The sequence below is a fragment of the Anabas testudineus genome, chromosome 23 (assembly GCF_900324465.2).
Source record: "Anabas testudineus chromosome 23, fAnaTes1.2, whole genome shotgun sequence".
Taxonomy (NCBI): Eukaryota; Metazoa; Chordata; class Actinopteri; order Anabantiformes; family Anabantidae; genus Anabas; species Anabas testudineus.
Genome location: NC_046631.1, coordinates 8988877 through 9007093, shown reverse-complemented (window position 1 = coordinate 9007093; position 18217 = coordinate 8988877). Strand labels below are relative to the sequence as shown.

General features: G+C 39.0%; 1 protein-coding gene across 2 annotated transcripts; it reads left to right on the top strand.

Moving 5' to 3' along the window:
- The first annotated feature begins 747 nt into the window (after positions 1–747).
- LOC113163728 (sodium- and chloride-dependent GABA transporter 2-like) lies at positions 748–12578 on the top strand. Of its 2 annotated transcripts, none has more exons than XM_026362611.1 (16): positions 748–821; positions 1652–1911; positions 2245–2379; positions 2577–2717; positions 2842–2959; positions 4028–4078; positions 4788–4917; positions 5316–5450; positions 6818–6921; positions 7035–7159; positions 7601–7713; positions 7798–7935; positions 8337–8439; positions 10586–10686; positions 11470–11616; positions 11738–12578. In XM_026362611.1, the coding sequence occupies exons 2-16, from the start codon at positions 1722–1724 to the stop codon at positions 11903–11905; spliced, it is 1899 nt and encodes a 632-aa protein (XP_026218396.1). In that variant the 5' UTR covers positions 748–821; positions 1652–1721; the 3' UTR covers positions 11906–12578. The 2 variants fall into 2 exon arrangements, with proteins under 2 accessions (XP_026218396.1, XP_026218397.1); XM_026362612.1 differs by having other exon boundaries at positions 772–821; positions 1671–1911.
- The last annotated feature ends 5639 nt before the right edge of the window (positions 12579–18217 follow it).

The window sequence follows — 18217 nt, the reverse complement described above, 5'->3', positions numbered from 1 at the left end:
CGTGCAGAGAAGAAGATGGCAGGTACAGACTGGTTCTCTGGCTTTCTGATATCCATCACTCTCATTTAGGATCCCGGAGGCCAGTAGGCTTTCACATGCCACAGCTTTTCATAAGCATAATGTGAACCAGTTCTTCAACAACTTGGAGGCGGTGACGGCAAGATACCAGTTTGAGCCCCAATCCATTAGGGAAATGGATGAAACTCGTGTTACCACTGTCCGTAACCCAAACAAAGTGGTGGGATATCTGACATCTGCTGAGAGGGGAACCCTGGTCATGTCTCCCTTCTTAATTTTCCCGCTCCCACAGGAAGTGCGGGACAGGCAAATCCAAGCGGCTTAATGAAAGAAGACTTTCTGAAACATTTAGTGGTAAACACAAAGTGCAGCAAAGACAGACCATGTCTCCTGCTCCTGTCCATGCACAGCTCACACCTGTTGAACAGAATGACCTTAAGGACAGTCTCTTTATTGTGAGCTGACACTTTACAATACAGTGAAAGTTAATATGTTAAGGGTCCATGAAGGAGAAAATGTGACAACCAACCCTGTTCTCCACCACAACACAGGTTGGAATAGTATGAAAAATAAAAACCCTCTCAGCTGACACTTGCAGATCTTAACAACCTGCTCCTAATAGTCCTGCAGCTTTTGCATGCTTTCACTTTTCCTCTACTGCTTGATTGTGGGAAGGCTTTGAGGATGAGGGGATCATGTATGCTGCATGGGAAAGTCAGTGCGTGAGGTTTCCTTCTGGACACACCTCTCTGTCGAAGACGTCTTTTCTTCAGTCTGCGGATTCTTCGTCTGCGAGCTGTCGGGTGAGTTACATGCATTTAAATCTTTATCTTTCTTATTGTTTCAAAGAAAGATTACAAAGTTCAAGTGGCTCATCATGTTTTGCATGTTTTTCTCAGAGTTACTTTTAGCGGAATAAGAGCTGTGAAGTCATTAATGACGCGCAGGAGTTTCTGTCAGATCCAGTTTTCGGCACTGATTTAAACCAGGATAGAGCTGATAACAAAGTAATATTAACTAAACTGTTCATATCTTTGCTCCAAATCTGCACATATGGAAGAGAGCTGCGGAGAACATGACCGACAAAAAGCCTGCAATGCATTAGTTTATGATGTATGAATATTATGTATATTCCGTCAACGAGTACCCTCTATCTATGAAGATAACATGTTTTTATTGTCAGTGGTATATCACCGTCAGCTGTAATCAGGTTATGGCAACAGGCAAAAACCTAAACTACTGGTTCTGGTTGAGTAGAAGTTGTTTGAGTGGTAAAGAGAGCTGGTCTGATCCTCTCTAAATAAAACCCACATGAGTGATATAGACTTGATTTGAAAAGTCACTGACTCATTAGAATGACTGATGGAGAACTGTCTTTTATATTAAGTCCACATCAGTAGTGTAGTTTCAAGCAGACTTGAAGCAGCAAAATATAAGTATTAGAAACACATTTAAGTTCAGGGACCTTTACAAACAAAGACAATGGCTTTCACACTTATTATGGTTGTTTACTTAAAATGTCTTTAAACCTTTACATTTTACAAAGACTTATCATGGCTATAACCATGAGGATCCATGTAGTGTGCAGTTTTTGTCGTAGCTGTAGATAAACTGGGTCATATGTCTTTAACAGGCTGTATGCGCTCCTGCAGACAGCAACCAATTTCTGGTGAGAGTCGCTTTTTGGCACAGACTGAGACATTATGACTGCAGAAACAACCAGAGAGGAGCCTGAGAGAAACTCCGGGACAGATAAAGACGCGCCTGAGGAACAGGTTCAGTCAAGAGAGAAATGGGCCAACAAAATGGAATTCCTACTCTCCATGGCTGGAGAAATCATTGGCCTGGGAAACGTTTGGCGTTTTCCATATCTGTGCTTCAAGAACGGAGGAGGTGAGGCACTGGGGCAGTGAGTGCTTCATTTAGTAAATGTAACACATACAGCCTGTTTATTTGTATTCCTAATGGGTTTCCATTGTCATGATAGTCTGACAGTATTTGTGTTTCTATAAAAGTTTCAAATGCACAAAAGATTTATTACCCTTGACATTAGGAGATTGAGATTTAGCCATTAGGAGTAGTGTAATCTCTCTGTATTCAGCACAGATCTACTGTAATGATTCCATTTGCATCTTGCTGCATAACAAAGAGTCCACAGCATTCCAATCTTTCTAGTATCTCCGCCTCACAAAAATGTGATTCTTCTTTATCTGTTCCACATTTCAGGTGTTTTCTTCATTCCTTACTTCGTGTTCCTCTTCTTTTGTGGCATCCCCGTGTTCTTCCTGGAGGCGGCTTTGGGCCAGTACACCAGCCAGGGCGGGGTTACCGCCTGGAGGAAGATATGCCCCATGTTTGAGGGTAACAACAAGGCTCTGACAGACTTTTATTGACTTGTACAACAATCAACATCTTTGTGTTGGAAAATAAAGCGGTCTGCACTCAGGCCCACACTTGTAATGTGTAAAAAAGAAAGAGATTATGCAAGTATTCTCAACCTGTGGAGTTTAGGTGCCAGTTTTACATTTAATGTAAAGGGATCTCACTGTGTCCTGCAGGAGTGGGAATTGCTTCCCAAGTGATTGTGATCTATTTAAACATCTACTACATCGTGGTGTTGGCCTGGGCTATCTTCTACCTATTTTACTCCTTCAGAAATCCCTTGCCCTGGTCCACATGTGACAACAGTTGGAACACTGGTAAGGCAGCCATTAGTATGAATCAACACTGCAATTCACACATCTGTATTTGATAAGCAGTATTGAACAGAGTTTTCCTATACATTTAAACCATCCATCTCCCCTTTATGTCTCTGTCTCCAAGAGTTATGTCACAGTCGCGTAAGCACGTTCGCCAACCCCCATTTGTTTCGATCTAACTCCAGCTGGTCATTTCTGCACAACATCAGCTCACCTGACTACTTTGAGAACATTACGTTCAAGTAAGTTACATCTTTATTACTGAGTGAACCCTCATAATTTATTATTATGTTGCAACACATGTTGAATGCACAGAGGAACTCAGAAGGGATTCGTTTTGGCTTTCAGAGATGTCACAGATTTGGGTCACACCCATTCTTTTATGTGTTCAGAGCAGGAGGTTTTGAAAACTAACAATAATAATTGCTGCCTTGGGAGTTGCCAAAGGTAGACCAAATAAATAATCTTTTTCTTTTTAGAACTATTCAACTCAGTACTTTAACACATATAATGGCTACAGAATTTGCATTGGAAGCTGGCTTGATTTAGTGGCTTGTTGACTTCCAGATCAGAGTGGGTACATCACTTTTTGTGAAATGATTACGTGCAGTGGTTCCTCCCAGGGATGTGTTTTATCACTATTATGGCTTATTTTGTACAAGCACCTTCTCACACAGAGACCTTGGCAAGGCTCCTATATGAAATGAAGGAAGAGCACAGGCCAGGACTCGCCTGCTTCCCACACTGGCGGGAGTGTTAGATCTTCTCTAAACACTAAAACAAAGGAAAGGTCGATTGATTGGCATGATCGCACCATGATAAACCATAAGCTTGGACTGACCTCATAAGCACTAAAATCACAACAACAAATGCATTTTTTAAGGAAAAACTGTTATCTTTTAATGTGCTTCATGCTTATTGTGTTAATGTATTATCAGCTGAATTGTAAATACTAGAAGAAGCAAAGACTGTGAGATAAATTCAATTGTAAAATATCTTACTTCATATGTAACCTGATAAGGGGCTATAGCAAGTTTGTTTACTTAAATTATGGGTTTATGATAACAAATTATTTTCTTAATTTGTTTATTATCCTATTTAATACTATTATTATTAACATTTTTTTTTTAAATAACCTCAAAGATATGAGTAAAAACAGTCAAAAAGAAGATCAGTATATTTGAATTATCCTATTTGTGTGTTGTTAGACCGACTGCTGCAATGATAGTTTTCTAGTAATGGTCTGTGACCTAAACCAGAGGCAAAAGCTGAGCACTCATTTTGCACATTTGTTGTTTTTGTTTTTCCAGCAATGAAACTGACCCGTTCCTGTTGAAGTCCCCGGAAGAGGAGTTCTGGATGTGAGAAAAACACACACTCACGCACTTGTACTTGTGACTGACAGTAATAACATCGTCCCCAGTGAGCTTGTCTTTGGATGAAACATTCCTAAGAAATAGCTGTTAATAGATCCCAGATAGCAAGAGGGCATCTTTACTTCTGGCCTGCTGAATGAATGTTAATGTTAAAGTTAATGGTACACTAACAAAAGGTGGACCTTCCAGTTTCACCCGAACACAACAGGGTAAACAAAGCAGTTACACTCCTCGGAAGCTACAAATGACCAATCCCTGCACCTTTATTTGAGGTCTAACTGGAATACCAAGTTGTTTGTCTTTGCTTTTTATTCTCTTTTATGTTGGACAAACACGGCTGCTGCACATTGTCAAAAGATAGTGTCCTGATTTAGTGTGGGAGCAGATATTGGGAAATCATTCGGCTACATTCAACTGTGCTGCATGATGTGAACAATGTGTCCTCTCTGGCAGCTTCTAGAATATAAACTGAAGTCATCTAAAATAAACACATCCCTTTTGAGACTTTCAAAGCATTGTTGTCAGAACACATCTGTATTAGGCTGAGTGTACTATAGTGGGAGGAAGCTTTTTAAGGAAGAAACGATCTCTACTTGTCTGCATTGCATACCTGTGGACATCCACCATTCTGCAGGTTATTTGCAATGGATGCATTTGTGCATGTGTGTTGATGTGTCAAATGTTCTCCCCACAGTAACCGTGTGTTGAGATTGTCAGACGACTTGTCTCTGGGAAAGGTGCACTGGGACCTGGCTCTGTGCCTCCTGCTTGCTTGGGTTATATGTTATTTCTGCATCTGGAAGGGCATCAAATCCACAGGAAAGGTGAGTCCATGTGTCATCGTCCATTTTCATTCTCCTTATTTACTTGTTTGTGATTGGTATAGATCTAATAAAGGGGACCACAATCATCAGATAATAGTCATTTAGATTTCCATTATATCAAACTGCATTTAATTAAAAGGTTTATTCAGTAATAGTCTCTAAAAGCATTTATATTCTGTATGTGTCTTCATTTGATTGGTTCAGTCACACTGCTCCCATCAGCACAGTTACTATCAGCACATTACCTTCCCAGTACCAAACAGAAGACAGACCATTAGCATCTTGAGGAACATTTCCCTCAGAGCAAAAACAGAGCTAAGGACTGTGAATACTAAACCTCCATTAACCGCGAGTGACCAGAAATCCAAATGCTGAACCCATCTGTATCCATTTTGTAGGTGGTGTACTTCACTGCGACATTCCCCTACCTGATGCTGTTCATCCTCTTCATCCGTGGAGTGACACTCCCAGGAGCTGCAGACGGCCTGAAATATTACCTCACTCCGGATTTCAGCAAGATTACTGAGCCAGATGTAAGAATTTACACTATTGTCATGAACTGTTTTTCATAATCGTTCTTGTTTCTCTGTTAAACTGTATATTTATATTATATAATGTCAGTGCAACCAAATTAATACCTAATTTACCTATTACATCTTCCTGTCTGTCTGCTTCTCTCTGTCGCTGGTGGTTCAGAGCATGATTCTCAGCTTCAGGGATCGAATGATACAACCAAAGCTTAGGCTTCAAAACTAGTCTTTGAGTGGCTGGATGGGGGGGAGGGTCACTTCCTCTTGCCATATGGACATGCATATGTGCATGTATGAGTGTGTTTATGTGCACATTCCTGTGAGAAGCGTCCATATGGAATAATCTAAACGTATCAGGGAAGATGTTGCACAAACATGAGAAACGAGCCAACTAATTTGCTTTTGGCAGTTATTTTTTCCACTTTCTCTTCTAGTCGTTGTTTTGTTGACTGATTTTCTGTTTCACTGTCTCATTTGTAAACACAATCAACTGCAATTTAAATGTCTGATCATTTCACATCTGTCAGTTAGACTGAGACAAAACATGGCTGTCCCTGTAAGAACCCAATCAAGGCAGCTTGTCATACAAATCTGAACCGTGGGAATGTTGCTCTTTAGTCGTGTAAGGAAGGAAATGGAAAACTGTGAGAATGTTATATGACATAATGTATAATAAAGCCAGTCAAAGCTGTTATGGGTCAGAGAGCAGAATTATGCAATGGCAGACGCATAGCACCACATCTGAACACAGATCTGTCGCTATAGTATCTTGCTTCATCATACAAGTGTCTGTTCTTTTCTTCAGCTGCAAAAAAAAAAAAAAAAGTATAACGGATTTCTGGCCTACATCTGGGGTCTGCTTAATGTGTGACTGTGTCTCCCTTTGTCTGTGGGTCAGTGTGCGTGTGTGGACACGATAGTTCCCTCTTTGTCTAGTGTCAGATGTGGATATCTTTTGACACAGAGGCTTTCATTTGTGATCCGAGGCCAAGTCGGGCCCATCAGGGCTAGAGTAGGGGACTGTATGTAGCTTTGGAGCCTTGCCAACGTAGTGGGCGTGACTCACAGCACTGTGGAGCCTTTAATGTTAACCAGATGCTGTCAGGACAAGAGCCTTAGTCTTGAATTATGGCTCTTGTCCTGACAGCATCTTAGTCTTGTATTAGACACATAGCAAACAAACCCACCTCCACCCATACACACCTGAATGCACACAAATACAAACACACGTGCAGCCACTCATTACTCAGTTAGTTGTTAACACAGTTGCACGGAAACAAAAAAACAAAACAGAAGTAAACACATGAAGTAAAGCTTTCTGTTGACTTCACAAATGATTATTTGATTCCTTCATATTTTACCCCCTCTAGGTATGGCGTGATGCAGGGACTCAGGTGTTCTTCTCCTACGCTGTGTGTCAGGGGGTTCTGACGGCTCTAGCAAGCTACAACCAGTACAACAACAACTGCTACAGGTCAGCGTCCTAACTCGTATACATGTTTCCTCTGTCTCTGTGAGTAATCACATTATCGTTTTACATTTGTGTGCTCTTTCTCAGTGTGGGCCTGTCCTTTTGTTCTATTGTAGGGATTGTGTGGCACTGTGCTGTCTGAACAGTGCCACAAGTATCTTTGCTGGTTTCGCTGTGTTCTCCGTGCTGGGATTCATGGCTCAGGACCTCGGCATATCAATGGATGAAGTTGCTGCTAGTGGTGAGATAACTACCCACTTTATCACAGTTTGCATCCTCTATTTTAATGCTGCTACACACGTTGCATTGCAACTTTGATGCTGACAACAACCAACAATGTCCACAAGGTGGCATCTTTTATTTACATACAGCTGGGTTCACCTTTTCAGTCTCTATGTCTGTGATGTTCAACACATCAATAATGTTTTCATTTATATTTTTTATAGGTTGCCTACTTATCAGCCTAACTATTTTTTTAATATTTTAATAGTGTTTTAAAAATGCTTTTAAGTTATAAGCACAAAGTGACAGCACTACTTATAAATAACTTTGTGAAAGCTGTTGCCTGCAAACCAAGAAACCTTCTGGGTTAAATACTACATCTATTTTTATCGTCTTTATTTATTTCAAGATGTTAAAAGCCAAAAATGCTGGTAACCTCTGTGTCAATTGCTCACCACAGGTCCTGGACTGGCCTTCATAGCCTACCCTAAAGCTTTGTCGTTGCTTCCTTGGTCATCTTTCTGGGCTGTGCTCTTCTTCCTCATGGTCATCTTCCTGGGCCTAGACAGTCAGGTACTAAACCCAGCGTCTCATGTACCGCGTATCAGCATCATATTCTAGTTATAGATAAACTAATCTGTGGTTCTGTGCTCACAGTTTGTGTGTGTAGAGAGCCTGAGCACAGCCATCACAGACCTGTTCCCACGTCAGCTGAGGAGGCCCGGTGCCAGAGAGATACTGGTCCTGGTGATCGCTGTCGTCTGCTTCCTACTGGGGCTGCCACTCATCTCTGAGGTAAGTAGCAGGAAGAGGAAGGACTGCTATAAAGAGAAGAAGAGCAAATTAGATAAGATTTTACTTCAAATGATGCATCTGGAGAGTTCTGGGAAGCAGGGTTCCCCTGATGGCCCTGTCCGCACCAGTCCACATATTTATCATTGACATGGCATCCCAAAGAAATGCTTACAGTTCTAAAGTCCTGTCAACAGTTTAACAGACATCTCTTGTATAATTGGTGACTATGGGCATTTGGGCATCAGGGACATTCGTTTATTGGATTATTGCAAGTGACCATTTGAAAAGTTGCCAGCAAGGCTGAGTGGTGGAAACCCATCCAGCTCTTTAAGTGTGTCCATGGTACAGAACTCCTGTACTAAGGTAGAAAAACACAGCTTTTCTTTTATGTTATGTTTCAGGGAGGCATCGTCCTTTTCCAACTGGTTGACACCTATGGTCCCAGTGGAACCAGTCTCCTCATCATTGCCTGTTTTGAGACCATTGTTATTGCCTGGGTGTATGGTAAGTCATATTATCACCGTTGTTATTGCCATTAGAGTTCTAAAAATATGTGTGTACTTCATATCAGAAGAATTTAGCTCTAATTGAGCACGGTTTTAGTCTTCTGTGATAAATGTAAATGGAAACGTCATGAAGTTTGTCTTCTGTTGTTATCTTGTGCATTACATTCACAGTAGCTACTGAGAACAACTCCACTGGATTTTCTTAGCTTACGCAATTCTGACTGCAGCATTTGTTTCATAAGTGTAATCAGCTTCTATCTGTATCTGTGTAGCCTTATCTGTAAGAAAGCAGCTTCAGATAAAACACTTTCACTTGTCATTTTACTTCCACTCCAAGTAAAATTAAAACAACACTACCAACAACCAGAAAGAACATTTAAATGAGATGGAAGTGATAACCAGATTGTGCATTAATTTATTTTTTAGAATATCTAAAGTGAGTTTCTCTTAACATTAGATCTCACTCCTATTGTATTGCATTTGTACATATAGTTAGGAGTATTATCTGTAAAGATATCCATTGCCAGCAAGGCACACAGAATCTAGATATCCAGCTTAAATAGATTAAAGGTTAGTGTGCACGCTTGGAGCTTTTGTTCTTTGCATGCAGTCTCTCTTTTTATGTTGTCTTGCTGAGAATTAAATGAGATGATCCAGCTCTCTGTCCAGTAATTAGGCTATAGCTTAGCTTAAGGGGGAAACAGTTAAAAAAAAAAAAAAAAAATCAGCCAACGCCATCTCTGAATCTCATTAATGCTCTGAACGGCATCATATCTTGTCACTTTAAACCAAACAACAAACTGATCTTATGCTAAACTAAGCTCACTGGCTGCACAGCCCTACTCTCATTTGAGAACAGTTATTGTATTGAGACATAACTGCTCCACCTACTGGTGTAAAACCAACATCAGAACCTTGAACATTTTGCCTCCAAGTTGTTTTTTCCTGCGTGATCAGTTGCCATCCTGTGTCTCCCTGCTAATTTTCTCCTTCTCCTTTATAAATATATCAAGATTTGCCCATTAGCTATTCCATTATTTTTGATAAATCTTCTTCCTCCACCTTCATTACTAGCTATATTACAAGATGGGGGTGGAGAGTTATGCTCAGAGCATGCTTTCTTTCATGAAACTACAGCTTTGCATTAGTTGCAGATATATATTCCTCAGAATAAGTCTCACAAACTGTCAGTGTAGCCTATTTATTTAATTTTGTGTACACCCGTATATTCAGTATCTATAGAACAGATACTGAATGAGGTGTTGATCCTGAACATACTTGCTTTGCCATTTGTTTTGCCTCTTGTTATGTGTGGAGATGTTTTCTTGGTGAAATTTAAATGAGGCTCGATGTATTTAGTTTCAAGGTTGATTACTGTAGTGTTTATAGGGCTGTGTCTGCTTTGCTAAACAGGTTTGACAACTTATTATGTATTATGCATTTGCAAAATCAATCTGTGGATGTTGTTCTATCACCCAGGCCGTGTACTTTACCCAACTCATTTCAGTTTCCTCTTTTCTTTTTATATCTCTGCTTCTTTCGATAGTTCTTTTTGGCAGCTCAAGGTGAGCAGCTTTCTCATCGTCACCTCCCATTTTACTCCTCCTCCCTCTCATCTACTCCTCATTAAGAGACTGGAGTCTCTCTCTGTCCTTTTTCTTCTCCTTTAAACCGTGTGATTTAAATTAAGAATAATTTTCTGTTTTATTTCCCAGTATCCTCAGTTTTGTTGATTGGGTGGTTGTTGTACCTTCCATTACTATATGTATAAAAATATATATAATATATATCAGTATATTAATATTGGTATATTACATTGCATATTTTCCTAACAATAAATCTGTGAAGCATTATCTTTTATACCTGTTATGTATTATGATGTATCATATTGTATAATGTAATCACGTTTTATGTGTAAAATGTTATTTTAAAAACTAGTAACTATAGTTTATAGTCATAGTTGATACTAAATATAGTATTAATTAAATGTATTATTAAGTATTAAGTACTCACACAAAGTACAAGTAGGCTTCAGCGTCTCATTGGGTCTTTAGTCGAGGGCCCATGTGCTGGAGAGTATTGTCTTTTAAAACAAGCCACTTCTTGGTTCCTTGGATTGACAAACTCCTCCTGGTACTTTGCAGGTGTGGATCGTTTCTATGACAACATCGAAGACATGATCGGGTACCCCCCGTTTACTCTGCTCAAGTACTGCTGGTTGTTCGTCACTCCACTGATCTGCATAGTGAGTCCTCACACCTGAGTCCCATCTCTTCTTCGATTCATCTATTTTGTGTCTCTCTTTCTTTTATGTGGGCTTCAATGTCTATTTCCTCTTATGCTTTCATTTGTATTCATTATTTGTCTATATTGCATGTGCACACAAATATCTGTACCTCTTCCTGTCTCCTTCTCTGTCTTTGATACATTTATATTTATAATGGACTAAAAGACGTTTCTGACATGATCAGTAACAGAACAGAATGAATGCAGAACATATTTTAGTAATAGGATCATAGTTAAGCAAAGGAAAAATATTAAATTTGAAGCTGCTCTCATCAACATCTTTTTATCACCAATTGACAAAAATGATGTTCTTTGCAAGTAAACTGCAACTGCAATTATGTTTTTTTAGAGGACAGTGAGGAGGTGATTGGCGTGAAAAGAAAAGCTAGAAGCAATTTGGTTAGGGTTCAAGAAAGATCATGTTATATAGAGATGTTGTGTATGAAGTGATTGTGTCTCTATTAAACCAGACCACAATCTTTCCCTGACCTTAACCCAGTTGTTTTAGTGCCTGAACCCTACCTTAAAAAAAACACAAATTCACAAATTCAAATGTACTGCAAGAATGGATATTTTTGTAAATGGGAAAACGTGAACTATATTTAAAAGGCGGTTAGCAATACAACTCCAAACTATTTTTTAAGTAGTTTTTATCTTTGCAGACCCCACAAGAAGTGGATAATATAATCAATACATTGTTTTATAACTAAGCCTTCACACCTGACAATTTCCTGCCCTCTAGATCACTATGTTGTATGACCTGGCGCAAACACGTCCTCTTGTGGTGCATGGACACGTACTAGGAACCTGGGGCACCACACTGGGAACTCTACTTATCATCACTCCACTTATATGCATTCCAGCATTTGTTCTGGTATCACTGTATAGGGTGAGTTCATGTATTAGTCAAATATAGTTTAATAAGATAAAGCTGTACTTCCTATTATACTGAGATGTGTGTGTGTGTGTGTGCGACTATATTTACATCTAGTTTTTCTCATACCAATCAGAATCCCAAAAAGATGACAACACCATCCAGTGACCTGCGTCAAGCTCAACCACATAAGCCAGTGCTCACGCTGTGTAATCGAATCATCTTCAAGGCTCAAGGGCCACCAATTAGGAACGTGGACGAGTGTAATGAGAAGATGATGATGGAGGAACACGGCGGAGTTTGACGGTTATTGATTACACAAAGAGACCTGCAGTACATTATGGTACATTTATGTCTGTGAAAACAGAACACACAATTATAATTATATGCAAGATTTTATAAATGTTTACATGCAAGTCAGGGATTTTTATTTTATTATTTTTTTAGAACAGTAGTCTAGTATAGTTTGTCGTATTGTTTTTTAATGAATAATAGAGTCTGCCAATTTACTTCTACACTCTTGATTCAGAAGAAATATCAATATCATTTTTTTTTATTTCATGCATTGTTTATATTTGTTGACGGCCTCAAGCAGAAATAATGGCTGAGCTACAGAGGTCACTCCATGATTTTTCAAGTCGCAAAAGTCCTTAAACAACATTTTTCTCATATCCAGGAGCTTCCCCAAGACCTGTAAACAGACTTTGATGTGTAAAATTAATGGAGTTGAGACGCTCATGGAGTCTTGCACCTGGCACATTGAAGTTATTAGTATTCTCTCGCAGTACTGATATGTAGGGGTTGTTTGTTATCAAGTGAAACCAGAATTAATGCAAAATTTTAATGGCAGTTGGTGAATCTATAATTTTACCGTTGTACCATCATTAACAAGTGTACACTGAACAACTCAAATCTCCTTTAATGGGATGAATATTTTATTGTACAGTATATGATCCAAAATTAACTGTTTTTACTGATGTGCTGTGTCCATTGATTGATTATTGAGCTGAGAGGATAAACATTCAACAGAAGTTCAGGATTGTGAAGGTTCACTGAACTGATCTCATGTTTTCATTTTTCTAGCAAGAAAACTATTCACATACCCAAAAAATAACTTCATACACAGGCGCAAAATGACGAATGGGCTGCGTGTGTTTGTATGAGTGAGGTGATTGATGAACATGAACTTGCTATAACTTAATGCCAAGCTCAGTCATCTGTGTAATTCAATCCGGCATTCAATTAACAGGCCGTCCAGTTAGTTACCACCTCACTTCACCCTCGACTCTCTCCTTTCCGTCCTCGTTGACACAGAATGACCCTCAGTCATGAAGAACTCTGTCCTGAAAGCAATAAATAAATAAATAAACACCAGATGCTGAAAGTACGTCTTATAATGGACATGATGCACTTTTTATCTTTGTGAGAAGATGAAGTCAGAATTAGGAAGCTGCTGAGGTGCTGGCAGTTTAATGTTCCTCATGGAGCAAGCAGAATAGGTCATACCCCCATTATGTATATTGATGTCCTCTGTGCCTACAGTGTATTACGAGCTGCAGGATGCCTGAGGGTGAATATACTGTAGAACTACAGGTTCACAAGTGGTGCAAAACTTCCAGTATTTATAATTAGTGAGTTAATGAGTATCTACCCACCAGCGTTTACATAACCAACCACAGCTCGAGTTACTGTAATGGAAACAACCAACCACTGGCATGGGCTACAACAATAGGTCAACGTCATACAAACAGAGGTAAACTAAATAAGGCCAGTAGAGCATTAAGAATCGTCATGGAAAGACCAGTTATATGAGATAATACTTTTGTTTGATGTGTACACTCAACAGTAAAATCACTAGGCTGAAAACCGATCCAATGTAGGACCGACTCAAAATTCGGATTAACTTGGATTAACCCAGAAGCAATGGGCTGTCGACCCAGTGTTATTTTTATATTTCTGTTCAAATATACCCAAACCGTGCTCCAGTATCTGTTTAAAGTCTCATGACACATCTGAGATGATATTGTAAGCTTTATTTTCTCAGACTGTGAAAAGCTCCTTGAAGGCATTTTAAAACCGTTTACCTAAAAAAAAATAAAAAATAAAAAAAAAATCACACCACAAAAATCTGACCAAACTAAAATAGGACATAAAGTAATGAAGTGCGAATTAAGGATCGGATTTACAAAGTTTGTCGACCACTAAGTGTTTGTGCTAAGGACTGAAATCACTTGGCATATCTGAGCACTGTGGGATATGACATTGAGTTAATTCTGCCGCATCATTAGTTTATTTCACTAATGAGCGGAGATCTTCCCCAAATGATATGTTGCCTTTTTTGTTTTCTCTTCCTCCACCCTGCCTCACAATAGTGAAAACTGAAAGAAACAGATAGAAATAGTAATGGCAACTCTGCTAAAGACAAAATTAAAATGTATAAAAAAACAAGAGCCTGTGAAAGAGGTGGAGGTGACATTTCAAAACTAGAGGAACATTGATTGTATTAAGTAAATAGTGGGAGGAAAATGACTAAACCCAGTTTCTTCCTGCAGCAGTGTGGAGTAGGGAGCCTCGTTACAGTGATTCAGCTCACCTGCACCCACTTCTAAGCCACTCTATATATGAGCTGGTAGCAGCCGGCTTTCCCTACGTTCAGTTTGTTAGGGTAGGTCTGCTTCCATTAGCTTCTTTTAAGTTCATGTGTTCTGAATTGCAACTCTTCTATGTTCTTCAGCAACTCTCCTTGTCCCTGCAACCTCACAGGGTGTTAATGTCACTGTCTCACTTGAATTGTAACTGCTGGCTATGGAACTGGGCAACTTTCCAAAAAGCATCTTAACACAGAGATCATAAATCCATTTTATGAAATTATCACAGATTAATGATGGTTCCTGCCCTGCCATATAAAGCAAAGAGGCACTGGATATGTGCTGGTTTATATTCATTCATTATTTCATTTTTTAGTCACTATGACCCTTTTAATGGTGTTTGATGCAACATGAATTAGTTTAATATTTCAAATCCTCTGCTTTATGCGTGTGAATGCTGTATACCTGTGTACCAGCTGAAAATGAGGTGGATAGAAACACACTTTTTTTTTTTTTTTTTTCTAGAATGCTTTCTACTGAATGTCAATGAATGCATTTATGGCCTCTATATGTCTTTTTCAATATTTAATGAAGTCTCTGAGTTCAACAATAATTCCCTCAGGAAAAGAGGCAAGAAAAGGGAAAATGTCTACCTTTATCATTTGATCAAAAAAAAAGGCAACCCTGAATGCATCGCGGTAACAGATTGCAAAAAGTTTCTCATAACATCCATTGTGTTTCAGCTTGATTACTTCTTTAGGGCTTTTTACGGCAGCTGTGCCTTGATGTAATTTATTTTGGGGCACATAAAGAACAATGGCTCTGCATACACTGCAACAAGGTCACAAGGATCTGAGACACTTGCAGTGATAAAACGTGACTCAGAGGTAATGGAAGGAGAGCACAATGAAATGGAGACTGAGGCTGCTGATAGTTCTCTCGGGAGGAATAGCACACTGCAGTAACGCCAACATGGAGCAGGCAAACTGTAAATGAAGACATTTCAATGCCCTCTGTCACTTCTTCTTCTGATGTGGGCTCTCTCTCTTTTCGTTTTTTCTCCCATCTCCAGCAATGGGACATCATTTTCACATTTCTGTGGATCTTTTTATCTCATTCCCTTCTTATCTGCCCGGGCACTACTGCGACATATCAGCTTTTCCCATTTTTATCTTCATATCTTTTTTTTACTTTGCCTCCCATCCCATATATAGGTGCCTATATTGTATATTCTGTTCATTCAGTGCAATTTGTTCCACCCTTCCCTCCCTCATAATGTTTATTTTTATTTATTTTTTCGCTCTTTCTCTATCATTAACGGAATCATGCTCTCTCTGATGTGTGTCTCGTGCTGTGTTTGTCCTTAACCTGTGGAAATTTATGCAGCATGCATCAGCCTACCTACTGCATTACTGGATGAAATTGTTGGTAATATTAGGCTCCTATCTACGGATGCCAATGGCCTCTGGGTGTTCCTTTCTTTGTAATAACCCCCGCATTGATTCACAGACCACAACACGTGCTGTGAATTAAAGGCAGCTTGCAAGGAGGCCTCAAAGACAGACAGCAGTTTTTGTTTTAAACTGTTTCCCACTTTTTGATACTGAGGTAAAGTTGGGGACTATTTTTCACATTAGTAAACAAGATTTTAAAAATGCAAATATACTATTTCCGTATTGCATTGGCTCAGTATGGAAGTAGCAATGGTTGAAATGATACTACTTGGATTTCATAAACACAGAAAAAAATAATGTTGACTGTAGGAGGTAATGATTGTCAATTTAACTGTGCTTGTTACTCTATGACAAGTCTGAAGATTCCTGTTTTTTAATCAATAAACACTAAGAAAACACTTCTTCAAAGAAAACCAGCACCACCTAGAAAGTAAAGGTGGATATGAGAGAAGTAGCGACCAGCCCAATAGTCGTGCAGGACCAGATAACCATAATAGCCAATCACAGAGTCCTGCTGCTAGGATAACTAAAAACCCTCTAAGGCTAAAATTTTAAAACTGCACAGATGATTTATTCTGTGTGTCGTGGTTGAACTATTACTGAGCTATTTCAGCAGTTTTTTTTATATATGCTGACCAGTGTTTCTATTTTGTTCTTCTGCAATCAGCATCTGGCTGAGTCATTTATAATGTGTGTCGTAATGCAGTAAAGGTCTCCTACTGTGATGAGGCATCAAATATGCACAGTACAGTCGAACTTATCGAGAAAAGGATACAGAACTGAAACGTTATGTTACATCCAACATCCAGATCAACTTAATGTACATTTTTTTAATGTTAAGAAAAACCTACTTTATTGATCTGTCAGTTACGATATATCTAACATAATCTAGAGCAACTTATTTCATTTATTTTATTTATTTATTTATTTTTTTGTGACACATCACACATTGACAGGGCCATAACTCATCCATGCAAATGGCTGTGTTGTTTATCTCTGAGCATGCAGACACAGCAGCTCTCTAACATTATCCATTCCAAGTTAATCTGCTGGTACAATGTAAGCAAAGTAAAATATCACAGTGTGTTTGACACTGGCTTTAACACCATATGCCAAATGTTTTCATGAGCGTTTTAAATACGGTGTACTGTAGCATCTTCTTGTGTCAAGATGATCAGACACCACTCTGATTCAGATTATGTATGTAGCATGTTTTGAGAGCCTAACTCTGCAAGAACTTAAATTCTCATCATGTTTTAAAGAACATGCTTTAGAAAGTACTGCATCAATCACCTGTTTAGACAGCGTCACAATTAGTCTTTTCAGCTTTGAAAATTTAAATAAGCTCCATAACTACTGCAAACTTTTGCTTTGATGATGTTCTACAGCTGTCAGTCTGCCTCTTTCACCTACACACCTTCCTTTTATTCTTGGCCCTGGACGCTCTGGAATCATAATTAGATTGCAGAGAACAGGGGCTATGGTAAACACATTGATGAAGACTAGCTTTGACAAATCCAATCTAACCAGCTGTCATCGCTTGGATTCACACAGAACATACATAGTCTCATCGAAACTGCTTTTGATAAAAACTACTCACTATACTTCCACTTGCTGTAATTAATAATATCTAATATAATGATATAATTACCTAATATCATTTAATCTCTTCATTTTGAAACTCCATCTCTACCAAGTGTCCCCACCCACCGGCGCACCAATGGACACCGAGCACTGTGCTGACAGGGTATTGTGGGAATGTTCATTAGTCTTTCTAATTGGCTGGTGGTGGAGTACTTGGAGCAGATTTTAAAGTTAGGAGGTTACCTGCCAGGACAAGGAAGAGCAGTTCATATCTCATATCTAATTTCATTAATATTAATGAAGAGATTGTTTCACTGCCACTGGAGTAATTAAAAAGGCAACAAAGATAAGACCATGATATCCACTGTGTGTGTGTGAGAACGCAATTGCACTTGTTTTTATATTAAGAACATGGTTGCATGATGTCTGGATTAACCCATGTATGGATTACTAAGTGGGTCTACCGGGCATAGGGCCAGGGGCCCTGAGCCTCTATATGATGTTCATGTGTGAATTGACACACACAAAGAAATATAAATATCCATTAAGAGACGTGACAAGCATAAAGAGACAAAAATGACAACAGATGATTAAAAAAGCAACATAAAGAAATGCCTAAAGGTTAACCAGCACTCTAAGGTTCACCATATTTCTCTAAAGGATCTTGGTGAAATTAGAGGAAAATCCCACCAGGCAACAGATTGCTAACAGACAGCGTTGGAGTTTAATGATGTAAAGACAATGTTTAAGCATAACATTATAGACAACTAAAATAAAAAAAGGACAGTGGCAGCAGCTGGATTTTACTGGTGCAATCTGTGAACCTCCGTGCTGTCTGGGTCTGTGAATGTGTGTGGGTCTGTTGCTTTGCCTGAAGACAGATGGGCCATCGCTTGAGATGTGGCTACGGTTATTTGCAGATATCACTTGGCTCACAAATGCCCCAAAACGCTGATGAATTTTCAAGTTGAATTAATTTGTCCTGTCACA

Excerpts from the sequence above, each read along its gene's own strand:
- LOC113163728 (XM_026362611.1), top strand. The coding sequence starts at position 1,722 with ATGACTGCAGAAACAACCAGAGAGGAGCCTGAGAGAAACTCCGGGACA. Across the intron at positions 2,718-2,841 it reads TGACAACAGTTGGAACACTG|AGTTATGTCACAGTCGCGTA; the intron begins GTAAGGCAGCCA and ends TCTGTCTCCAAG. Across the intron at positions 7,160-7,600 it reads GGATGAAGTTGCTGCTAGTG|GTCCTGGACTGGCCTTCATA; the intron begins GTGAGATAACTA and ends TGCTCACCACAG.